Here is a 26,604-nt window from a genome sequence, read left to right on the forward strand (position 1 = left end):
AGACAGGGTCTTGTTCCGTCACTCAGGCTGGAGTGCAGGGGCACTATCATGGCTCATGGCAGCCTCGATCTCCTGGCTCCAGTGATCCTCCAGCCTCTGCCTCCTGAGTAGCTGGGGCCACAGGCATAAGCCACCACATCTGGATCATTTTTGTTGATTTTCTGTAGAGATGGCATCTCAGTTTGCCCAGGCTGGTCTCTAACACCTGAGCTCAAGGAATCCTCCCGCCTCCATCTCCTAAAGTGCTGGGATTACAGGCGTGAGCCACTGCACCCAGCTGATAAATTAATACATTAATGGATTAATCCATTCATGATGGCAGAGCCTGTATGACCCAATCACCTCTTCAAGGCCCCTTCTGTCAATACTGTCACTTTAGGATTCAGTTTCAACATGAGCTTTGAAGGAGACAAAGATTCAAACCAGCACAGATGTGTATTAAGCATGCCCATGGTTATGACATCATATTCACGATAGGCATACACTAATTTCACTTACATACACTGCCTTCCCTTACAACAGCCTCTTCTGAAATTATCCAGCCTATCTGAAGCAGCTACTCTTGAGGGTCCTCCTGTCTGGTGTCTGTTCTTTTTGCTTTTGTGTGTGTTTTTAAACAACAACAACAACAAAAAATTCTTTTTAGAGACAGGGTCTTGCTATGTTGCCCAGGCTGACTTTGAACTCCGAGGCCAGGTGGTCCTCCTGCCTTGACCTCCTGAGTGGCTGGGACTACAGGCAGGGGTGCACCACCATACCCAGTTTGGACTTTAATTTATATGGACAATTCCACGCCTACATCTATAGATATATTCTCTGCGCTTACACATCCTGCTTTGTTCCAGACTCAGCCAGCTCCACACATGAAAGGAAATGGCATTTTCTTCATTCAGATGGACCCTCAGCCTCCCCAGGATTGGCACTGTAAGTCTCTGGTAGGGCAGGGCCAGCAGGCCACGTGGCTCTGCTCTGCTCAGGAGCAGTGCAGGGCCGGGTCTTCCACGTGGTGTAGGGCCGGCCGGCCCTTGGATGTAGACTGCCCACAGCCGAGAGCTGCTTCTCAGCCTGAGCTTGGCCCAGGGATCCCCGCTTCACATCAATGCTGTTCCCATATGCAAACCCATCTATCTACACCCTCGGAGTGGGCCTGTCACTATGCAAACCTGTTTGGCAGCATCTCCTGAACCAGAATAACCCCATGATCAGAAATTCCACCTAGGTACAGGAGTGTGTACACATGAGCACCAGGAGACACGTACGAGAATATTGACAGCGGCATTATCTGTCATAGTCAAAAGCTGGACACAATGCATGCTGCGAATGGCGCATGTGAGCCAGGGTGGCTGGAACAGGGTGAGGGAGGTGCACACGTCCACACGCCTCATCTCACATCACCCGAGGCACGCACCCATCAGTGCCGTGGTGGGCAGAACCCCTGGCGTCCTCACCTGTCAACTGTGTGTCTCTCTTGCTGAGGGGAATGGCTGCTTTCAACTTGGTTAGGTACTCACAGGCTATGATGCCACTTCCCCGGATGACTTCACTCAATCCTGACTCTCAGCTCGGGGGCGGGCTGGAGGAACACCCTTCTTCACACCTGGTTGCCGAGGGCTTTTCCCATATTTGTGGTCTCCTCCCACCTCACTGCTGCTCACAGTCACCTGCTTGGTGGATGACAGCCATTGTCCACACTGACTGTGGCATAAGCTTGTCTATCAGGGGTCCTGAGGGCAGGTCACAGCTTTCTTCTCTCTCTTCTTGTACTGGTGGGGGCTACAATCTGGGCAGTGCATGTGCTTTGCAGACTCATGTTTCCCTTGAATTTGATGGGGCTAGTTGAAGATACAGACTTATAGAACATTTTTTTTTTTTTTTTTAAGACAGGGTTTCACTTTGTTACACAGGCTGGAGTGCAGAGGCATGATCTAGGCTCACTGCAACCTCCACGTCCTGGGGTCAAGTGATCTTCCTAGCTCAGCCTCCCGAGTAGCTGGGACCACTAGCATGCGCCACCACACTCAGCTAATTAATTTTTTTTTTTTTTGGTAGAGATGAGGCCTCACTGAATTGCCCAAGCTGATCTTGAATTACTGGGCTCACCAAAGTGCTGGCATAGAACCAATTTGGACACTCATGTTGTTCATTGTCACCTACGTCAATTATCAAGATGACATTCTGTCTCTATGATCTTCATATTTTTAATTGCTTTTGTTTTGAGATGGGGTCTTGCTGTGTTGCCCAGGCTGGCCTTGAACTCCTGGCCACAAGCAATCCTCCCACCTTGGCTTCCTGAGTTGTTGGGATTACAGATGTGAGTCGCTGCACCTGGCACATTACTCCTCGTTTTTAGACGAAGAAGTTGACTATCAGAGAGGATGAGTAATGTGCCAGGAAATAAGAGCCTGAGCTTGGATGTGAATCGAGCTCAATCTGACCCAGATCCACTGCTCTTAACCATCTGCTGATAAAACAAATGCACACACAGAGAAGACAGCATATTTGCACTTGATCCATAGGAAGGACATTTTGCTTGGGTGCTTCTTCTCCTCCTTGGTCTCCTCAGGATATAGCCCTAGACATTTAGACCTGTTAATGTCTGGCCCAGAGGCCAGCCTCCCTCTCTCTACCACCTTGGTCCTGTCACGGCTCTTCTGCAGGACTGAGCAGGACCAGGTCGCCTTCTCAGTAGGGAACCTACCTACTAAAAAATGGGAGCTTACCTCTTGCAGGCCTCAACATGGCCCCATATTTCAATAAAACCCAGCACGTGCCAGATTGCAAGTTACAGAAACTGAAACAAGCCAGCTTGAGCAAGAAGGGGAGTTGGCTCCTGGATGCTGGATTCTTACACATAATCTAAGGGCTGTGGGGTCTCTCTAGTGCCTGGAAGTCAAGACATATGGAGCCCTGGAATGAGTGGGAATGCTCCCTGCCTCATCTCTGCTCTCTGCAGCTGCATTCTTCTCTCCCTCGGGACTGGATTTCTCTTCTCCTCTGTCTACATGATGGATGGAAGATGGCCGCTCTGGATCTCCCAGGCCTGTGTCACTTGAGCTCCAGCAAGAAGCCCAGACAAAAACCGCAGCTCTCACTCCTAGTTCTAGGAGGAGGTGCTTGACCTCCTGGGGGACAGGTGTCATCCCAGTTCCATCAGCTGTGATTAGAGGTGGGGGTGGGGTTATGATACAAAATGGTGGTCAGGAGCCCCCAGCTCCTGTTGTGAGGGATCAAAAGGGGTTCCTGTGAGCTCGGCTGATGCCTCCAATGCCTTACTGCAAACAGGACACCACAGAACACAGGCATACAGCGATGAGCGGGGTATGTTCCCGTGGACATTGTTTCCATTAAGGCAGATGCGCTGTTGCCTCCCTCTTACTTCAGTGAGGGGCACTCCCCTGCCAGTCTTTCAGAATCAAAGTGCTGGTGTTATATTTGCTTCACCCCCATCCTTTATTCTGTGTCTCCATTGCTCATCAAGTCCATTGTTTCGAAATGCCTTTTGGATTCATTCTTTCTTCTGCATCTGACCCACACAGACACTGCCCTCTGCCAGCCCCTAGTCCCCTCACATCTCTGTGTCTGCCACAGGGCCTTGGCTGGTCCCCTATTCCTGAGTGACCACTCTGTGTCTCTCTCCCCAGCTGCTCCATCGCACGCCGCTGCAATAAATCACTGTTTCCCTGCACAGCAGCTCCCCTTCCCACCAAATAACTCCCACACTCCTCATCCTAGTATTTATGACTCAGGCAGAAGTAGCTCCTCCTTCTTCTGAATATTACTCCCTCCCTCTTCCAGCCCTATTTCATCTGTGCCTTTCCTAGGGAATTTATAGAACTCGTAAAGTTATTTACATACACATCTTAAGGGTAATCCAAAATGTTTTGCAATTAAGGGATGAATCCATGTTTGGTCCATTTCTTCGTCCCCTAAGGTATCTGGCACAGTTTCTAGAAGGAATGACACAGGAGCTAACAGTTATTGTTTACTGTTTATTAAACCTGGTAAAAGAACTTTGTGTTATGCATTTAAAATCCTTATAGTAACCCTGCAAAGTAGGTATGTGATTAACTCCTTTCTATGAATGAGGAAACAGAAATTTGGTGAAGCTACTTGCCCAGGATCTCACTGAAGTGGCAGAGCTGGAAGATGAAGGATTGAATGACTTTCCAGGCTGTCCATACTTGGGGGCTGCATAGTTTACCTGCTCTTATTTTCTCAACAAGAAGCCTCTATGAACTGGATGCAGGCAACATGACAAAGTCAGCTAGTGGTCGGGCTGGAGTTAGAGTCCCTTGTACAAGAAGACATTCACCAGTTCAGACTGTCCCATCCCAGTGACTAGTTTCTTTCTGCCATCCTCAAAACTACCACCACACCATTTTCCCTTTCTCTCTCTCTCTCTCTCTCTCTCTCTCTCTCTCTTCACTCTGTCCCCTAGCCTGGAGTGCAGCAGTGAGATCATGGCTAACTTGACCTCCTGGGCTCAAGTGGTCCTCCTGCCTTAGCCTCCCAATTAGCTGGGACTACAGGTGAGACACTACACCCAACTCATGTTTTTTGGTTTTGTTTTTTAGAGTTGGGGTCTTGCTATGTTGCCTAGGCTGGTCTTGAACTCCTGGCCTCAAGCTGTCCTCCTGCTTCAGCTTCCCAAAGTGCTGGGATTACAGGCATGAGCCATTGAACCTGGCCTGATTTTTTTTTTAAAGAAATGTTTTATATTTTTAGTAGTTTGAGTTACTAAGCTACCCTTTCTCTACTTTGGACAAGCTTCTATTTTTATAGAACTACAAGGAAGTGTTGGCTATGTTTTAAGTATCTTAATATATACTAAAATTTGGCAAATTAATGATTTTAAATACGTTACATGGTTGAAATATCAATGAGTGTATTTGGCAACTCTTGACAAGACTCTTAGCCTCAGCATTGCAGTCCTTGATCATACATCCTACGTGTGCTGTGTATATCACATATATGCACATAAATGAAATGTTCCTTTAAGACTACAGACAATTGTATTGTTATTAGATGGTCTCTGTATTCAAGACCAATGAAGTCACATGAATTCCCTAGGTAATTGATAGGAAGTTCTAGTGAAATGTTTCAACAATATCTAACTGACACTCCCCACCAAAGTAAAGTACCTTTCTGGCTGACGGAAGAAAAACGTTTCTATTTAGTACCACTTGACTAAGAAAGCTTAGCCCTTTACTAGGAAAAAAATGCGGACCATTTCCAGGCAGCTGTTTTCCTGCAGAGCCAGCGTCTCACTGGAAGTCTTGAGTCCCGTGGAGGTGCAGCCAGAATGCCTCATGATTAACACGGGCCACGCTGTGATCAGCACAGATGTGGTTAGCCTGAGACTGGCTACTCAGACAGACTCCAAGTGCAGTTCCAGCTCTTTTGGTGTCAGTGATTCTTGTGATCTAATTTCAAGACAGCATGACTCGGATTCGGCTGTTACTGCTGTGGTGTCAATGATCCCCCAGGTGAAGAATACAGTCCATTAATCTCTGAGAGTTTTCCTTCTGGGTTCTCTCTTCAGGGTCTTTGGAGTTAAAACTCTGCCCTTGAGCAAAAGCAACTGCATCCATCCTATTCCCCAAATGGATATCAACACGAGAGGCAATTTTCATCCGTGGTTCCCTGTGGCACTAATAAGGGCTGCAGAAAGATTGAAAAGTGAAGATCCTATTGTTTTCAGAGGTGAGCTGAGCCACCGTCCATATAGATTTTATGTAAACTCTCAAAGAAAGCTTGCTGAATCATAAGTCATTGCTTTCTCCATCAAGTTCCAGTTTTTCTCTATCAAGTTCCAGTTTTTCTCTAGATCATTTTGTAACAACTGGCAAACACTAGATTAAGCAGGGAGGCATCTGTCAACTCGGGGTATGCATGTGGCACGGTTCCTGTTGGCTGTTGTTTTGTTCATAATAATGAATATCCACATGGCCTCTGCCAGCTTCATCTCTGTGATCTCAGCGAATGTGTCCATCCCAGAGATCCAGGCAAGGCGGCTGCTTCATGTGGCTTCTGAATCATACCCTGGGCTACTGACACAGCCATCCAACCATGGATGAAAATCGCCTCTCATGTTGATCTCGTGTTCATTCTTAGAAGCAGCCAATACATAAAGCAACCATCCTCAAACTTTTAAAGTTAATCTCATGACCAAAGTAGAAAATTTTCCCCCTACTAGCCCTCCTCTTCCAATCGAAGTTACATACAGAGGGCTTTGCCTAAAGAAGGAAGTTATTTGCTCTACAGAGAGTTATCGGTAAAATTCTTATAAGGGTCTTTCAAGTTGTTTTATTCCAGTGAATTTTTTTTTTTTTTTTTGAGACAGGGTCTCACTCTGACACACAGGCTGGAGTACTGTGGTGTGATCATAGCTCACTGCAACCTCCGCCTCCCAGGCTAAGGGATCCTCCCACCTCAGGCTCCAGAGTAGGCAGGACAATAGTTGCATGCCACCACATGCAGCTAAGTTTTGTATGTTTTGTATAGACAGTGTTTCACTATGCTGCCCAGGCTGGTCTCGATCTTCTGAGCTCAAGTGATCTAACCACCTCGACCTCTCAAAGTGCTGAGGTTACCAGGCATGAGCCACTGCATCTGGCTCCAGTGAATTTTTAAAGTATAATCAGCCCTGGTCTCCTCATTCAATCAATCATCAAGTCCTGGCGACTCAACTTTTCCTTTTCTTTCTGGTTGGCCAGCCCTTCTATCTGTGGAACACGTGATGACTGCTCCTCCAGGACTTGTTCTCTAAAGGGAGTGACCTGTATTCTGACAGTATTTGTGGAAATGCCCCCATACAGGAGACCTGCAGTTTTGGTCAAGTTTTTTTTAACCTACCCTTCGGTTTGCCATGTGGCCCTGAGCAGGTAATACATTAAGGTATTACACGAGATGCTCTCTGTATCAGTTTGCCCTTATTTCATCATAATCTCTACCACCAAACTCATGACTAATGCAACAGTTAATTATTTAGCACACGCCTGAGGGGTGGCTGAAGTTGACTGACCTAAGTGAGACCAGGCTAGGGGACTCTGTGGACTTCCTCGTGTATCCGCAGGTGGGCTGGGAGCTTGGGCTGTGCTCAGCTGGGGCAGCTCTGCTCCAGGTTTCCTGTCCTCCTTAAAGGAGGCCCAGCCCAGCCAGTTCTCAGGGTGATGCTGACTCTGCTTCTGTTCAGCTGTTATCTGCTGGTGAAGTCACCATCATCGCCTGCCTGGAAGCCACGCCCAATGCCCCACTCCTCCCAAAATCTGGCCTCTCTGCATCTCCCCGTGTATCCCCTCAAAAGCAGACAATGGCCTTTAAAAAAATACAAACCTTGGCTGGGCATGGTGGCTCACGCCTGTAATCACAGCACTTCAGGAGGCCGAGGCAGGCAGATCACCTGAGGTCAGGAGGTCAAGACCAGCCTGGCCAACAGGGCAAAACCCTGTCTCTATTAAAAAATATAAAAATTAGCTGGGCGGCACAGTGGCATGTACCTGTAGTCCGACCTACTTGGGAGGCTGAGGCAGGATAATTGCTTGAACCCAGGAGGCAGAGGTTGCAGTGAGCCAAGATCACACCACTGCACTCTAGCCTGAGCAACAGAGCAAGACTCTGTCTCAAAAAAAAAAAAAAATATATATATATACACACACACACACACACACACACACACACACACACATCATGGAGGGCCAAGGAGGCTCAGCCTAAGGATGGTGTGTGTGTGCACACACCTTATATAAATGTGTACACACACACACACACACACACACACACATATACCATCCTTAGGCTGAGGCTCCAAGGCCCTCCATGATGTGGAAAGGTTCCTCTTCCTTGCCTGCCGCCATCCCGGACTCCCTTTAGTTCTTTGCACGGCACTACCCTCTCCCCCCATTAAGGGCATGTGCTGTTCCTCTTGCCTAGAGAGCCCATCTCTCCACCTTCACACAGCCAATCCTCATCATTAATTCACAAGCGAAAGCATCCCCTCCCCAGGGAGCCCTTCCCATCAGCTGAGGCAGCACTCATATTTTCCCCTTTGTAACATTCGTAAGACTTGTCATTTTCTTCTTGGATTTCCCTGCTAGCCACAGGCTCTGTGCAGATAGGTCTGTCTTGTTCACTGGTTGCTCCCTGGCACCTGGCCCTAGTTGGCCTTTGTCAATACTGAGTGAACAAATGAATGAGTGAAAGGGGCTTAGAGGAAAGGCCCTGGCTCTGTACATGATCTGTGGATGTTTAGGCTCTTAGTTTTAACACCTGGAGATTTGGGGGTTGGACTAGGTGAGCTGCGTCCCTTTTGCTCCTGGATGGTGGACTGGACGGTGGATTGTATGGCGGGGCTTGAGTTAATGCGTGAGGCTGTAGATGAAGGGAGTTGAAGGTAGCAGTACTTAGTAGCAGGATGGAGTATACCTAAAGCAATCTAGCCAATTCTTTCAGTTCCACAATCCAGATTCCAACAGCCATCAGAACACCACAGTCCTGCGCTTGGTCATGCAAGATTTCCCAGCTATTATGTCATGACAGCCAGCCCAGCCCAGAGCCATCTCTGAATGTCTAAGGGGATAGCCTTGCTCAGCCAATGAGTTTTGCCTGGGAAGTTAACTAATGATAGTATTTCTCACTTGCTAAATGTTGGCACTGCAAAGTGATCTCCAGACCCCAGCCTGGATCCTATCTTCAAAGCAGGCACAAGTTCTATAGAGTTCTATGAGGCTGGCCATGATGGCTGGTGTTCCCCATAGTCCCCTCAGCTGGGGCATAGTCAAGGAGGCGAAATTCTTCCCTAGAGGACACCAGGGATCATCCCCATGGGAATGCCACTTCATTCAAAGCTCTAGCTTGGGTCATCTGAGTTGGGGTCAATCTTAGGTCGTCTGACTTGGGGAGTACCCAGTGCCAGGCTCTGCCTGCCCGATACACACCTGGTGTGGAGGACCAAGGCCTCTGTTTGTGGCATTTCCTGCCACAGAATTTGGATTTATATCTTTCTGCAGATTCCAAATGCATAATTTTATCTGAGTTACAAAAATTAGTTTTGCAAGGCTTTGGGCATGTTCAAACCCATTCATCCGGTTTAATGAACAGAAAAGCAACCTGCTGTTACAGCCTGCAAGCCACATTACGTTTGGGTGGACTACCTCATTGCCTAAAAACTGGGGGAGTGGGAGAAGTCTCCTATGGAGCTGTTATCTTGCTAGCAATTTGATACCTTTAGTACGGAGGTTCATATCTGGACTTTGGTTTCCAAGTAGCTTAAGTATAAATTGGCAGTGGCGTCCGTTAGTACTGAAGGTTGGATGCATTCGCTGCTGAGTGACCACGAACTCCACTGATGCAGGATGGAAAACCTGAGCCAGAGCCCCACGCAGGGCTGGGCTGGGCAGCTCTGCCCTGTGACAGTTGTACTGCAAATAGAATGGCTACACGTTACGTCTATTTGAATGCATCATTGCAGCAAATCTGTGTTCTCTAGAAGACACCAGAAGACATGAGCTCAAACATGAGGGAGAGAAGAACGTGAGCTCAGCCTGCACGTGCTCACTCCCATGACTGTGAGAGTTAAATGAGGGGGTGACAGTGCTGCAGCTATTCTGGGACCTGTGCTATTTATATAAGCCTGTTCCAAACCTGAACACACAGATACGGAATCCACTCAGCACTGCATGCAAAGGAAACAGGAGGCCACTCTGATGGGGTCTGGTCCCTCCTAAACTCCCCAATGACAAGCAAGTTATTTAATACATTCTATGTTTGGAATGAGTGTGTTTTCCAGAATAAAAGCACACCAACAATACCTTTATTGTAATATACTTAAAGGGCAGGGGTCCCCAACTGGCTAAACATTAAAAGACACTGGGAGAGCTTTAGAAATAGAGAAAAATGATCATGTCTCACCCCTCACTTACTGAGTCAGAATCTGCAGAGAGGGAAGTGCTGAGATGTCTTTTGAAAAAGCTCTCCAACTCTCCAGGTGCTTCAGTCCACCAGCCAGATTTGGGCACGAGTGCTGCCCAGCATATCCCAGGCTCCAGGGTGTGGGGGTCACCATGGGCTTGGGTCAGGCTGGGGCTCTCATTCACCAGGTGTGGGGAGGGGCTTGAGCCTGCATTTCTAGTAAGCTCCGGGTGGGGCTGAGGCTGCTGATCCACAGTGCCCCATCTCTGGGTGTGTACCTATACACGCCTCACCTTTGTTGTACTAGGGCCAGGTATGAGTTGCAGGGTGCACCTTGTACCCCTGTGGCCCTGCCCTACTCCACACTGTCCACAGTCTCAAGTGGTATTTGGACTCGCTTTCACCAAGGCAGTTCTCAGCTCAGGGTTGAACCCTCCCTGTGGGCCCCCCACAGCCCTCTTCAGGCCCTGTATCAGTAGGAAATGAAAATGCATTAATCGGGAGGGGTTTATCTGGTGTGAAAGGCTCAGGAAGACAATTCTTTTTATTGTCAAGGACCAAGAAACAAAGTGTAGAAATACTATACACAGTGGTCATGAGCTACAAGATAGGAGAGGGGTGGAGGGGAGACGCGGTAACACACGGCATTATTCGGAAGGAGCTCCAGCTCTTCATTCTAACACTTGAACCAAGGACAGACAGCTGTCCTTTTTCAGTAAGGCTACAGCAGATTGCAAATGTGACTCAGTTTATCAGCTCCCACAGGGCAGGCTGCACAAGAGGCTGTTGTAATCTGGCTTTGGGAGCCCCCATCTCAAACACAGAATGGATGCTGAAGGTGGTCCCTGGCTGCTGCTGGTGGCTGGTCCCGGCTTGCTAGGTCCTGGGCATGTCTCGATTCTCAATAATCAGCTTGTCAGTTGAATACAGTTGGCCAATGTGGACCTGCAGGCAAAGAAAGGACACAGGTCAGGAACTGCGGCCCTCTAGCCCCTAGGAACGGTCAGAAGGAACATTTCTTAACCTTTATGATACCGGTGTTAGCCATCCCTGGACTGATCCCTCTTGTCACTGCACTGTGGGGCGAAGCCAGTCACTAGCACTGCCTTGGCTAGTTCCATGCATCATCCAGCTCCCACTTCCCTCACAGTGAGAAGTTAGAGGGATCCACATGCCCATGTCTTCTCTCTGAAACAGCATGAGGCTGTAGCCTGGGGTTCTGGGGCTGTGATGGGCTGGGTGAGGACTGCCTGCTGGTGGCAGAGCTATCAGATGTGTGCCCAGCACCTCCTCTCCTAAGAGGATTTCCTTCCCTTAAACTGATTATTGCATAGGGAAAGTGTTTTAGAACAATGCAGAGATGGGTACCGTCTTTGCTGGGGTAGAAAAATCATTGCATTCAGGGTAACGCAAACACTATTCCTCGGCCCATCCCGGGTGGCTTGAGGACAGCTGCCTGAGTGCCCGCACCTCCTGCCTTCCCTCTTTCCTGCCCGCTTCTTCTGAAAGTGTTCTTTTTATTAAGTGTCTTAGAGCCCAGTGTTTCCACTGGCCCATCATCTGGGGTTATATATAGCACATCTTTCCTCTGGAACAAAGGGTCTTGCCACAATTTTTCTCTAAAAGCATTTCCTGAGTGATACATTTTTAGGAACTAGTGGAAGTGATGAAGAAAGGGCTGATCATTAGCGACTCTATCTGGATTTCAGAGCAATTGATAACTATCTATGGGTAATTTGGGGTAACTGCTGTTTAAGTAAATGACGGTAAACTCCGAAAGGCCAGAGCTGCCACCCAGAGCAGCCAGGGGTCAATATCCTCATACGGTTTTCCTCTCCCACCTTAGCACTCTATTTAGAAGTGAAGGCCCAGGACAAACAGCGATCACGTCATTACTACAGCACATGTTACAGAGTGGTGCTCTGTCACCAAGGACAGCCCCGCGGTCCATCTGAGGTGTTCGGTTTCCCGTGCCATTTGCTTGGTCTTCAGTCTGCGCTTGCTCAAAGGCATCTTGAAGGTCTGTGGCACGCATAATAACTGCTGAGTGTTATGGTGGTGCAAGAGAAAGTGAAGGAAAAGGCGAGAGCAGCACATCATCTAAGAAGAAAGAAAAGTAGACGGTGGAGATTTAGGGGATGGGGGGGACCTTGCAGGTACTTTTAATTGCAAGTGAAAGCCTGAATTAGAAACAAAAAGACCCAAGGCGGTGTAGAGAATGAGCGCTCCAGCACAACTCCTAACAAGTCACCATGATGAGCTTCGCTACTGTGTCTTCAGTCTTCTCTTCCTCTCATTAATATAGAGAGGATTTTCGATGCAAGTGGATGGGATGGGTCTGGGATGCTGTGTTTCTCGCAACCTGCGGGTAATGCTGATGCTGCTGGTCCACAGGCCACACTTTAGGTGGCAAGGTTGGAAGTCATCTTGAGCCTGTGAGGAGCCGCACGGGGTTTCTCGGGGCTACGGTACAGTCATGATGAAAGCCGCACAGGAACTTGTTTGGGCTTCCCTTCTGGAGAACCTGAAATTGCTGGGTGAGCGAAGACATCTAAATCCTACTACAGGGAAGAGGAGGATTGGCACTGTCCTCCACCCTGAACAGTACATGGTTTTGTTTTCATATATTAACCTCAACAGACACATGAACCCACTATCAGATGACATTCAGAAACGAAAGGCTAGAATGCCAATGAGCCTTAAAAAAAGGGGAAACATTATGTTTTGGATAATTAAAATGGGGCTAATACAAACAATTCTGTATAACAGCTTGGATGATTCAGTTACCTGGGAGCCTGTTCTATATTTAATTGATCTCGGGGGACTCATCAGGAACCCATCCTAGAAGTGTCCGCAATCAGACATTCTAGGAGTACTTGACAGAGTTTACCATCATCTTTCCAAGGCTTTAGTGGCATGTAGGAGTTATGGCATGGCATAAGGAGAAACCCGTTCAAAAATGCAATGGGCTGCCTTGGTAAGCTGTGAGTTCTCTGTCTCCATGAGGAGCAGAAAGAGAGGATGGAGAAGGAAGGTGTCTGCTAGACCAGGGTTGAACCAGACGGATTCCTTCCGACTCTCAGCTTCTGTGATTACAGGCACTGTCCATGGCTCCAGGATCCATCTGGGACGCCTCTAATAAACAGTCGCGTGGTCTCTGAACAACCCAGTGTTGGTCTACATGTTCTACTTCTGGCACTCAGGAAGAAAAGGTGGCATCCTGGAAAGGCCCTGGGATAGGGCGGGGTCAGGACAGGTGGGCTGCAGCCTGGGTGGCTTTGCTACTTGCCACATGAGACTCTCCACTTCCTCCGGTCTCAGTTCCTTGCCTGTATGATGAGGTCTGGAAACTTCTAGGTGATCTTTATAGTCCTTTGCAGCTCCAGCAGTCTTTGGGCCCTCAACAAAATTGACCAGTGTCAACAGAAAGATGTGTGAGGTCTCCAACCAGTGCAGCACCTAGGGCATGAGCGTCCCTAGGGCAGCTGGTGGGAATCTGGCCAGCAGACAGTCATGGCAGACAAAGAGGAGAAACGTGCTGCAGCAGCAGGAGAGGTGACTGGCTTCCTGCCCTCTCCTGAAGGGATGGCTGTCTTGTGTCCACCCATTCACTGCCCGCAGCCTGGTGGCATGCTCATGAAGCCTGCCCTCCTCTGCTGCCACCTGGACCATCTGTGTGATCTACGTATGTGATCCCTATGAGGTCACGTGCTCCAGTTCATGTCTGTCTTCCCTTTTCCAGCCCCCTAACTGAGATCCCCGCAAAGGCAGGGCTGGTAAACACTGCTGTCTGTGCCGCTGGGCCCCGCACAGTCCTGATAGACAACTCTGCTCAGCAGATCTCTGATGAGTGGGCGAGAGGAGGAATCTGAGCCCAATGCACTGAAAGCAAATGGCTCTGTAGTGATGACTGATAGACAGGCAGGGCTTTTTTGCAAGGCACGTACCGCACACAATGTGCACTGATCCTGTAAGGAAAAAGGTGAGATGGATGCTGGGCAGGCCACAGTTATCTCGTGGTTATCTCCAATTACCACACAGAAAACCTGGAGGAGCCCTGGAAGAGCAGCCCCAGCCCTGAATCACTCTGAAGATAAGCAGTGAGCGCCTTCTGTTCCAGGCAACTTGTGTAGGTGAGACTTGCAGACGTGATTCCTGCCTGCAGAAAGCTCTGAGTCCAGGAAGGGAAAACCGGCAAGAATTGAGATAAGTGACCTAGCATCTGGAATGTGCTAGCCCAGAGGAGGGCACACAGGCCTAGAGGGATCTGGAAGACATGACTCAGCCTGAGGGAGTCAGGGAAAACTTTTCAGAGGAGATCGCCTCTGAAGAGGAGGAGCTCAGAGACCCAGAGGCTGGAGCTGGGGCAGGGGTGAGAAGCCCATGACACAACTGGACGTGGAGACGGTCAGAGACAGAAATGGGTTGTGAGTGTGGATACGGAAGGGTGAGGGTGAGGATGGGGGTGGGGAAGGCAGAGAAGAGAGAATAAAAGAGAAGTGGGATAGGGCCAGAAAACAGATGCCATACTCCACTCAGAGGGGAGGGAAAGCTGTTAAAATGTTAAAAATGGAAGACCAACCCATTCAGCAGTGTGGTTAAAAAAGATCACCTTGACTTGGGTCAAGGCAAACAAGAGGTGGAGTATTGTGGCAAGAGGACCTAGTTAAGGGACCAGTAAAAGTGCAGGTGAGAGGTGATTCCGGCTTGGACGCAGGAGTGGCAGAAGGTCTAGAGGGGCAGCCAGAGGAATACGTGGGTGCTGCACTGAAGGGGACCCCACCCTTGCAAGTTTGAGACTAGTGTGTGTGTGAACGCTGCAAGAATCACTGTCCCTCAGTTTTTGGTGAGCAATGAAGGCCCAGAAAAGTCAATCCATATAGAAGCGAAGACATGAACCCCAAATATTCTGACCTCTGTTCAGCGCTTTCTCCAAAATGCCACTCCTGTACTACGTTCCAACCATATCTTCCTTTCTTTTCTCCTTTTCTCTCTTTCTCTATTGTTTTTAGAGGCAGGCTCTCTCACTATGTCGCCCAGGCTGGTCTTAAACACCTGGGCTTAAGTGATCCTCCTGCCTCAGCCTCCTGAGTAGCTGGGATTACAGGCATGTGCCACCATGCCTGATTAATCAATGCTGATTTCTTCATAATGCGAATTACACATAACTATGAGCCTACATCATGAAAATGCGAGATAACTACATGAGATAACTGTGGCCTGCCCGGCATCCATCTCTCCTTTTTCCTTATGGGGCCAGTGTACATCTAGAAGTTTACACTCTCCACACTCCTGTGCAGCTAGAGGTGGCCAATGAGGTGTCAGCTGTCATCACTGCTGGGGCATCTAGGAAAGTCCTTTAAAGTGGGCTGCCTCAGACTGGGGGCATTCCACTGCCTGCCTGCCCCCCACTTTGTCTCTGTTCTGCCTGGAATATCAACTTGATAGCTGGAACACCAGCAGACACCTAGCACTGTGAGGTAAGTTTGATATGGGAGCTACACGCTAAGGCTGGGGGGCAGAAAGGAGGTGCCTGGGTGCTTGATGACCCTGGAGCCACTGTGGCAGCTCCAGATGCCTTATTGCCAGCTTTCTTTTGCATGTGAGAAAAAGAAACCTCCATCTTTTTAAAGCTCCTGTTACTTGGGTTTCTTGCTACATTCAGCTAAACCAATCCTTACTGACTTGAATGTACAATGAGAATTTTAATGTGAGATCATAAGACTAATGAAACAAGGGCTGGTGCAGAGAAGGGGGCAATCTGTCCCTATCATCTGGGGAGGTGCACTTAACAGGTACCTACTGTAGCTGTTTCCAAAGTTTAACAAAACTACGCAGGACATTATAAAGATCCTGCTCTTTTTCTCTCTAAATCAGGGGTGGCCAATCTTTTGGCTTCCCTGGGCCACAGTGGAAGTCTTGTCTTGGGCCACACATAAAATACACGAACAGTTACGAAAGCTGATGAGCTAAAGAAAAAAACATCACACACAAAAAATCTCATGTTTTAGTTTACAAATCTGTGTTGGGCCACATTCAAAGCCATCCTGGGCTGCATGTGGCCTGCGGGCCATGGGTTGGACAAGCTTGCCCTACATATTTAGTTGCATTAGGATATGTGGCTATTAATATTTTGGAATTTTTGTCTAGTCTGTTAAATCACATATAGATTTAAAATGTGTGTGTGTGTATATATATATATATATATATGTATATATATATACAATATTTAAATTTGGAATCATAGCATAACTTGCTTTTTAACTTAACTTCATATTATGATCCTTATGTCATTAACTATCATTTTAAGGAATATTTTCAGTAACTGTATAATACTCCATTGTAAAGATACATCATAATCTAACCACTCCCATATGATGAACATTTAGATTGTTTCCACTTAAAGCTAGGATTATCATTCTTATATATAAACCTATTCTTATATATCATTCTTATATTATTTATCAAATCTGATTTTTTTTCCTTATAAAAGGTTTCTGGAGGTGGAATTGTTGGGTGAACAGATACGAATATTTTTATGGTTACGGATGGATCTTGCAAAACCACTTTGTAGAAGACCTGCTTGTCCGGCTGACACTCCCTCTGGTGGCCCCTTTGAAGGCTATGGCAGCACAGGTATCATGCCACAGAACAAACACGCTTCTCCCTACTGTGTGCTAAAGGCTGTATTCTCTATGAATTGGTTAGAAGAGCATAGGAGTCTCCTGTTGTGTGGCCCTCTGCTGTGTTCCTTACAAAAGCCCCCATTACAATACTTACCATCAGATTTGTTTCTCAAAGTCCACTAATCTAGAGGATTAAATTTCTCGGGGAGGGGTGCTCTGTTGCAAGGCATATAGCTGTGAGGTGGGATCAACCTCATAGAAAAGACCCCAAAGGAAACCCACAGAATGAAGAGCCGGAGTGGGGGTGCAATCTGAAGAGCCAAGTTTTAGGAAACTTGAAATCAAAACAAACCAAATTTATAGGCTTTGACAGAAGTTTGATCAAAAAAAACCCAAAAAACCCATTCCAGTATGACAATTTTATGGCCCTTTGGGGGAACAAAACTAATGACATCAGGTCTTACAATGTGCATGGTGTTAAGAGGATACAGAGATGCATGTCTTTCTATCTGTCTGATGTATATACTGCATACATTGGGGCCACCCACACGGTCCCTGCACTGTAACGGTAAGTGGGCCTGCCTCAGTTCCCTACATGAGCATCAGTGACTGTGGGGAGAGGGAGAAGGCACCACGCTACTTGACTCAGGTGCATTCAAAGCACAGTTTAGGACAGTGCCAGACACATAGAAAGTGCTCAGAAAGTATCTGAAAACTAAAAATATCAGTCCCATACTCTAAGGATCTAATGGTCTGTGCCTACTGACTCTAAAATCCAGATAGACAAGCGATTACAGAGTGCTTTGATGGTCAGCCACAAGTGAAAATATAGAACTGATGAAGACAAGCGAATAAAAACAGCGATAGGGCCATTTACTGCAACAAGAATGTTCACTGACTGTTAAGTAAAATCAAATGATTTAGATTTGGCCCAGCAGATTCACCCAGAGCCGTTACAAAAGAAGTAGGGGAAATATTCAGTTCACGCAGGGAGAAAATATTAAAAACTTATCTCAATGAGGGCTAAGGAGTTGAGGAAATAAATGTTTGTGTAACAGTTCTGTTGCATTTACTTGGGTTGTAAAATGTGTCGGCACACAACAGGAGGCCAGCCGGGATTGATGCTGTGGTGCTAAATGACGAAGAACACTGCTCCAAGCTGCTCCAAACTGCAGGTGAGAGGCTCTGGTCAATGGAAGAGACGTAGTTCAATTAAGAGTTTCACGTTACAGTCCCTCCAGAATCCCAAATTGACATATACAGCCACATCAGACTATTACTGTGCATAAATTGGTCATTAAAGCTGATCACACTGTTATTCCATAAAGTTGAGGGAGTTGGCATTAGAGTCCATTGGAAAAGTACACAGATAACTGACAGTAGCCGAGATGACTAGATGGCCCAGAAATACTTACGAGCCCTGAGACTCATTAGACAACCTGCAGGGGAGGAAGGAGCAGGATATAAGGAAAGGCAATTGGCTACAATGCTTCAGGTCTTCACTGATTACTTTTCTGAAGTAATGCACAGCCACCCCCGCAACATGTCTCTGTCTGACTGGGGTCCCAGGAGCTGGGCTCAGTTACCAGGGGAGTGGGTGCTGGGGAGGCTGGAGTGGGGAATGGACACAGCCCTGGGCTGGGATCCTACTCCTACCTTTGCCACTTCCTGCCTATTTTGCAGAGTTGCTATGCGAATCAAAAAAATCACTAGACATGAAGAAAATCTACCATTTTCCCCAGTTCCTTCCCAGGGCCCAAATATACAAAATGTCCTAATGCTACTGGGAAGATTAAATAAGCACAGTGCTAGGCACCTGGCAAGGGCCTAAGTGTTCTTTACATGCACAGGTTTGTGCATGGCCTGTCTCTGTCAAGATGCATATCATGGGGTCCTGGACCCTCACCTCAAGGCCCCTCACCCTTCAGGAGATGATGGCAATGACAGCCGAGCTCACCTCCTGGGTGTGAATGTGAGCTCTCTGGATTGGACTCAAGGGTGGACTGCTGAGTTGCTATCTCCTCATCTCTACTCTGGGGGCATGGCTTCCTGCCCAGGCAGGGCCCATGACACTGCCAGCTGGTCAGAGCAGTCTGGTACAAGGTGGTGGCTGCACTCTGGAAAGTTACAGGAGGCACCTGGATGTCTAGCTTTGCTGGTGAAGCCAAGGGGTAAACTGTTCTGCTCTCCTCCCACTCAGAGGTTGGGGGCCGCAGGGCACAGTGCTAAATCTTGCCTCTGGCATCATGATGATAATACTTTTAATGATGATAATGCTATAAGTAGTAAAAAATGATGATAATGAAATTAATAGTGATGATTAATGAGCATTTACTATGTACCAGGCACTTCTCTAAGTGCTTAATTAATTATTAATAACTAAATGAAATTATGTCTTTTAGCTTCACAATGACTTTATGAGTAAGGTACCATTATTATCATCAATTTGTAGGCTTTTACAGGCAAACTTTATCTGTCATGTTTTCCTTTAATTTCTATTTCTGAAGGGTATGTACTTGCTCTGCTAGGCATGCTCTTCCATTTCACATGTCAGAAGCTGACACCCCAGTGAATCACACTGAAAACATAACGGGAAAGGATAGTAACAACAGTCACAGTGACAAAAGATACTCCTAGATGTAAACTCAATAAGACACGTGTGATCTTTAGAAAGGAACAAAAATCTAAGAAATATAAAAGTTACTACTGAGAGATATACCATGTTCATGAAAAGACTGAGTCATACAAAAATGCCAATTTTTGCAAATGAATTTACATTTAATACAATGATAATACAAATCCTGACAAGGTTTGAAAAAATACTTGACAAAATGACTTTAAGGTTTATGTGAATTAAAAGTCAAGAATACGAAAAACTTTGAATAGGAAAATCTTAAAGCATTTTTGAGATATAATTAAAACAGAATGGCATTGGGCCAGGGAGAAAGAAATTAACAGAAGAGAGAGTTACAAACCAGATCCCGTTAAGTGGAGGTAGCTAACACATAAAATCATACTCCCGGAGATTTGAGACTTAGCTTAAAGGGGCTGTGGTAGCCAGAACATCTCTTGGAAGTTCCTGTTAATCTTCATGTAAATGATGTATTCTGCTCTATAGCATATTTATGCTTATTTTCGTAAAAATATGTTTTCCCTGCCAAATGTGGTAGGGAACCACCTTGGTGCACACCTACAGACCCAGCTACTCGGGAGGCTAAGGTGGGAAGACTGCTTGAGCCCAGGAGTTTGAGGCCGTAGTGTTTTATGATCTCACCTGTGAACAAATAACTGCATTCTAGTCTGGGCAACTTAGCAAGACCTGTTCTCTTAACATTATTTTTTTTTCCTCCAAGTTGACAAGTAACCCTGACCCTCCAAGAAGATGCACTGTGTGGCCTTTGAGTACCTTCTGATACACCCAGTTTCAGAACCATATTTTTAAGGGACTCCACTTTCCTAAGATAGTTACACTTTGATGGGGGCTTTGGGAGGCCAAAAACAACAATGACAACAAAACCAAACCAAACCTTGAGCCACCAAAAAATTCTTTTTCTTTTTTTTTTTTTTGAGACAGAGTCTCACTCTGTCATCTAGGCTGGAGGGCAGTGATGTGATCTCAGTTCACTGCAACTGCCACCTCTTGTATTCAAGTGATTCTTATGGCTCAGCTTCTTAAGTAGCTAGGACTGCAGGCCTGTGCCACCACACCCAGCTAATTTTTGTATTTTTAGTAGAGATGGGCTTTCACCATGTTGGCTGGGCTAGTCTCAATCTCCTAACCTCAGGTGATCTTCCTGACTCGGCCTCCTAAAGTGCTGGGATTACAGGCGTGAGCCACCATGCCCAGCCAATACATTTTTGGTAGAATTTCAGCATGTGGGCTCAGATGGCACATGCTAAACTGCCTGCTCCTGTTCACCTGCACTGAGGAAGGTAAGCATGACATCTGTGCCCCTCCTGTGGCTTATGACAAGTCTGGACATCCTTCCACGCTGCCTGCAATTCATGCAGCAATTGTCCCCGGTAAGATCCCAGCATGGAGAGGCACTGTCACAGCCTTGTCATAGTCAGTCACCAGCGATAAAAGCTTATTCCTCAAATAGACCATTTTTATCATGCTCTTTATATTTCCCAATTTTTAAAAAAAACACACTGAAATAGGGACACATACATTTATGTCTACATTTTTTCAGTCTTTTCTTTATAGCAACAAGAGGTATTGTGAAACCCAAACTTATGAATATCAACCACATGGTGTTCCTCTAAAAATAGCCCTCAGTCCACAAAATCTTTTTTTTTAATTTTTATTTTTAGAATCCAGTAGGTTTGTTTTTAAAAATGCTTACATTTAACAGCATAACATTGCTACTTTTAATTCTGCCACCATTTTAGGCAGCAGAAGAGTGCCTAAAGGGACCATCCAAACTGAAGTGTGGTAGCTGAGAAAGAGGCCATTTCAAAGACGCCAGGAGTGCCTTTTTACTTCCCCTCTCCCGGTACACACTCCATCTCCATTCTTCCTATAAGCCTTGAATTTCCGATATGAGGTATTCTTTTTTTTTTTTTTTTTCCTTGAGACGGAGTTTCGCTCTTGATATTCTTAATATGGAGGGAGGTGGTAGGGAGTTGCCCTCTTATTTCCTCTGTGTTATTGCTGGAAGAGGGATGAGCAAATTCATATCCCTGCCTACTATCCTATGTCACAGTTAATAATTAATATGTTTCATCTTTGCTTGTTGGGACAAGAGAGAAACAAGGTGCAAGAGTACACACTCTTCATCAGCATGACCACACGTCCAGTCCACATTCACTGTCCCAGGGTGACTGTAGATAGAGCCCTTGTTTGCTCTCAAGTGTCTTTGCCTGAATTATGCACCCACAGTTGCCCTCGCTCTTACCCACTTCTGTCAGCATGCCGCACCAGCCTGTTGTTTTTCTGAATGTCTCATGTTCAGTTAAAAAAGGCTGGGCTTGGTGACGCATGCCTGTAATCATAGCACTTTGGGAGGCTAAGTGGGCGGATAACTTGAGACCAGGAGTTTGAGACCAGCTTGACCAACATAACAAGACCCCATCTTTAGTAAAAATACAAAGAAATTAGCTGGGCGTGGTGGTGCATGCCTGTAATTCCAGCTACTGGAAGTCCGAGGCAGGAGAACTGCTTGCAGTGAGCCGAGATTGTGACATTGCACTATAGCCTGGGCAACAAAATGAGACTCTTGTCTCCAAAAAAAAAAGAAAAAAGGAAACAGAAGCCCACTATGCGATGGTCTCTTTCTTTGGCATTCCACATCATTATAGGAAAGGGAATGAAACTATTTTATTATTTATATTTTGAGATGGAGTCTTGCTCTATTGCCCAGGCTGGAGTGCAATGGCGTGATCTTGACTCACTGCAACCTCTGCCTCCCAGTTTCAAGCAATTCTTCTGCCTCAGCCTCCCAAGTAGCTGGGACTACAGGTGTGTGCCACCACGCTCGGCTAATTTTTAATATTTTTTTTAGAGATGGGGTTTCACCATATTGGCAAGGCTGGTCTCGAACTCCTGACCTTGTGATCAGCTGCCAAAAGTGCTGGGATTACAGGTGTGAGCCACAGTGCCCAGCTGGGAATGAAACTATTTCATATGGATCTCAAAGTGCCCAAAGTCTTGGGCAGCTGGCAGTGGTTCCCATCTCACAAGCCTTCTGCTCCCTCTGTAGGAATGAGTCCTTTTTGAATGGACTCATACGTTAAGGCAGAGGTTCCTGTTGAGGTCTGTGCACCAGAGCCACGGGGTCTGCTTTGCAGGACCTGGTGACCCAGCCCTACCTGTGGAATTTCTTAGGGAGGTAATTGGGGGGTAGGGACACACATGTCATTGCTCCCTTGCTTCTGACTAGCATCCCTGAATGAGAAACAGCGCTCATCTAAGAGGAATCAGGCTGAGACTTATTTTTTTGAGTACTACCAGGCTTTCCTTCCCCCGACCTCCACCCTGCAATGGAGCACACATTTTTCCAAAACATAAACCCAAAACCAGGTAGCTATTTTCCTGCCAGGCACACTTTGGGTACAGTTCTTCCAGAAGGTAGGGCCATGGACCACAAAACCAGGGGACGGAAGTGTCTTTGCACCCTACAGTGTTCCTACAGGATGCTATCACCCGCTACACTTCTAACTGAAGGCAGGGAATAGCTTCCTGTCTTCTATACCTACACCCGTACTTTAGAGGAGCTGGTTTTTATGGGTGATTTCTATCTGCTGGTCTGGACCACTGCTCAGGGTAGGGAGACATTTATGAAACAGGAGACAGATAGCTGTCTCTCATCACACTTACTCATCCACCCTCCTCCGACCTCTGATGGTCAAGTGCAGAGAAGGCCACATGGGGACAGTGGCTACAAACAGTGCCAGCCACTAGTCAGGAGTCCCCTGGAGCTGGCATTGCAGCATTGCACAACAGAGGCTCCCGAGACAAAAGCATCCAAACAGTCAAGCACACGTTACATGTCAGCACCGCCACAACTGTCACCAGGCCCTTCTGGGAACTGGGCAGAACTCAGGGCCCAAACATCACGTCAGAGGAAAACCTGACATTTCCCTGGGATGGCGACAACAGAGCTGAGGCAAACTGCCAGAGGTAATGTCCCGTCAGAGGTCACACTCCTTGATTTGGGGAGAGACCAAAGCTTGGCTGCCTGTCTGTCCCTGAACTCTGTTTCACACCACCAAAACCACAGTGGCAAGGCCAGAATCCTGGCTCTTCTACAATTAACTACAAGGTGATGCAAAATGCTGAGGCTGCTCCTTCCCGGGACATGTGCTGGGGAATGAGCAAGTGCCTGATGGTATGTTGACCACCTGCTCCGGGGGAGATAATCAGGCTGCCTCTTGCTATGCTGCTCCTTCAGGGACACCTTTTTTCAAAGTCGACTTGAACCAGTTCTGGTTTTAATATTTGCTTTGATCAAATATAATTGAGCAGGTAAGCTCAGCAGAAAACTGCAGGAAAAAGGCACGTTCCGAGTCTGCTCCCCCACCCCCAGATGACTTCTTTGCGGAGACTTGAGGATTCACTGCCTCTTTGGTTTTGCCTGTCACCTTCATCTGGTGATGACTGACAGCACCCTGCTCGGTTGGACAGTACAGAGATTCCCCACACTAATCTGTTTGATTGGAGAAGTTCCTGACTTTGTGGGCTTCCAGATGGGGGGTAGCATTGAGATGTCACCACTCTGAGAGTTTCACAATTTCCAGAGCAATGAAAACAGCTGAATCTGAGTCAAGGGTCTTACACCAGAAATGTGGCACTCAGCACTGGAAAGAGCTTCCAGAGTAGGAGCCAGAAGTCACACTTTTTTTTCCTTTAAATTCAGGCTTGTACAATGTGCTGATTACTGGCCTCTTTAAATAAGCCATCCAAGGGAGTTTAATGCTTTTTGGTGTCAAATCAGGAATGAACAACATCCTCTGATGAGAGGCAATGAGTGCCCCTTCCTCCTGGGCTTCCTCCTCTTGCCGACCCAGGGCTTTCCAGAAGTTTCTCTTGGAGAGTCCCTCAGCCAACTGTTCCTGACTGCAGGCCATGGCTGGTGGCAGCTTTCCTACCTTTTCTCTCATGTGCTGACATCTGGCTCATGCAAGAAATGGTGGTGAATACACAGACAAATGAGTCAGACAGCACTGTCCACACGGTTTCCCACCACACGTTCTCCTGCATGCTCAGCATCCGGGCATCTTTCCACGTCAGCACGCACAGGCTGAACTCTCTCTTCCCAATGGCTGCACTGTGTTCCTCTGCTCACCTCCCACAGGGAGCTGCTATGTGACATCCACGGACTTGAAAACACATGGCCAGCAATTACCTAGGGCTTGGGAGCCTTCCAGTAATGAGGTCACAGGCTAACAATACTGGGGTCATACATATACCAACTTACCCAACTACCTGGGCTCCCTCTGTCTCTGCCCGCCCCCCCCCCAAAAAAAGTCAGGCTGAAGGGAGCACCAAAATGGTGAGAGGGAAAAACACTGCCCTGAGCCACAGGGCCTGGCAGAGCCTCGGCTGGAACAGGGGGCCCGGTGCTCTGAGGACACTTGATCCCGGCCCAGCACACACATCCTTATCCCAACCCCAGCCGCAGGAAGGCAGCAGCTCTGTTCCCAGAAGCCCTCGGGAAGAGGTGGTCATGGAGAGTGGAGGTGAGAGACAGAACAGAGGGTGGGACATGGGGAGTCAGCAGTGTTGGGCAGGGGGCAGTGAGCCGGGAACAGGCAGTGCCCTGGTTAGCATGACTCATCCCTGAAGATGCTGCTCCTAAGCTCTTCTGCAGAACCCCCACATCACAGGCTCTAGGAGATGTCTGAGTACATGTGTCAGCACTTCTGGGGGAAGGGGACCCTTGGCCAGGGGACAGGACAAAACTGACATTCAGCCAGCATGTCCTGGCCTTGTGGTCAGAAGTCGGACCACTTTCCGCTGTTCCCAGGGGCCCTCCTTAATAAACCGCCCTCCTCCCATGTCCCTCCCCGGGTATTCATAAATATGCTCTATCACCATTCCAGCACCAGCCACACTGGGCTGTCAATATACTTTGTGAGGTTTCTGTGTTTGTCTCCGACATGAGACTGTGAACTCCCTGGTCATGTCCCCAGCACCCAGCAGTGCAGAGCTTTCCTTTCATCTCCTAATGAAACTATTCCCAGGAGTCTGGGAAGCTGGTCACCCTCACACGAGACCTGTGGGCATCTTCCCAGCCTTGCTGATGTTGCTGGTGCAGCCTCGGTAAGAATAAGGGGCTTGTGCCCCACCTTGCTGCCCCTGCACAGCCGCTGAAGTCATCCTCTAGAGACACATGCTCATCACATCAACCCATGGCCCAGAAACCTCCAACGGTTTCCAGGATGGCTCACTCCTACGGAATCCTCACTCCCTGGCTGGGTGCCGGGCCCTCCCCCAGCTCACCTCCCTCTTCCAAGCAACTAGGCCTGGCCTAATCACTTGCTTTTGCTGCCTCGACATGGAACCTTGGGTCTAGGCAGCTGGGGTGGAGCCCATGACCCAGGCTGTGCGCAAACACCCCCATGCGCCTGTCAGCTCCTTGAACACAGTGACCCTGGCCTGTTCCCAGTGCCTCACATGGTGCCTCAGCCACTGTGCTGAATGAAGGAATGAATTCAAAGAGAAGGAGGCACCTATGTAAGGTCTCAGGGCAAGCCCTGGCAGAGGAGGAACAAGATTCCCAGAGCGGTCACCACACATGGAGTTGCCACAAGCCTGCACCCGAGCTCGGCAGGGGAAGGCACCCCTCCCAGGAGCATTCTTCATGCTGTTTAGGAACAAGATGTTCTCATGTACTCACATGAACTAGGAAACTGTGACATCTGAGGGACTCAGCTGTTTTTAGGCAAAGCAAGACTTAAAGGCTTTGATGATAAGCTCAGTGATAAAAGTTCTGGGTTTTCATTCTGACCCCTGAATCCCACAAACTTAGCCTGCAGTATGTGGCTTTCTTTTGGACCCATTACTGATGTGCTTTCTGGTTCAAACAACGTGGCTAATTATTTCTCTCAGCATCAAGACAAAGGGACACTGATGCTGGGTTCAACCCTGAGGACAAGATCTTCCTTCTGGGCAGTTTGCAAAGACATCACCTTTCACCAGTCACATGGTTTCTTTCTGAATTAGAGCAATATGTTCCTGTCGCTTACCTTTGGGACTCTTATTACAGAAAGCTGCAGAGTTTACTACAAAGTTTAGGCCTTTAGATATTAAGATTATTTCCTTTATTTTTTGATAAAAGTATCCTAAACTCTTCTGATGCAAAACAGTGGCTCTCCTGGAGCTGTGCAAATGCAAGGCTTCCTTTCCCTTGGAAGACAGAGATGAAAGCCCTTCCCATCCTCGGCCCTTTCTTAGTGACCTGGCCAGAGCCAGGCCACCAGCGCCAACTGAGTATAATGCTCAGGGGAGTGGAAGCAAACCCTTCAAGACCATGGGGAGATTGGCAGTGTAGTTGCTGGAAATGCTCAGGTATTTGAAGAATGCAGACAGCAGGCAGATAACAGCCAAGAGAAATGCATGAAAAAA

The 26,604-nt window shown here is 47.5% G+C and overlaps 1 protein-coding gene across 2 annotated transcripts in view; it reads right to left on the minus strand.

Moving 5' to 3' along the window:
• Positions 1–10,416: 10,416 nt before the first annotated feature.
• LYRM4 (LYR motif containing 4) overlaps positions 10,417–26,604 on the minus strand; it is a 153,193-nt gene continuing 137,005 nt past the window's right edge. The window contains exon 3 of one of the 2 annotated variants that reach the window (XM_017514648.2): positions 10,417–10,854. In XM_017514648.2, the coding sequence (XP_017370137.1) occupies positions 10,786–10,854 (69 nt within the window). In that variant the 3' untranslated portion in view covers positions 10,417–10,785. The remainder of the gene's footprint in view (positions 10,855–26,604) is intronic. The other variant, XR_001820630.2, reaches the window with a different exon arrangement.

This window comes from Cebus imitator, unplaced genomic scaffold (genome assembly GCF_001604975.1).
Source record: "Cebus imitator isolate Cc_AM_T3 unplaced genomic scaffold, Cebus_imitator-1.0 Scaffold531, whole genome shotgun sequence".
NCBI classification, from domain to species: domain Eukaryota; kingdom Metazoa; phylum Chordata; class Mammalia; order Primates; family Cebidae; genus Cebus; species Cebus imitator.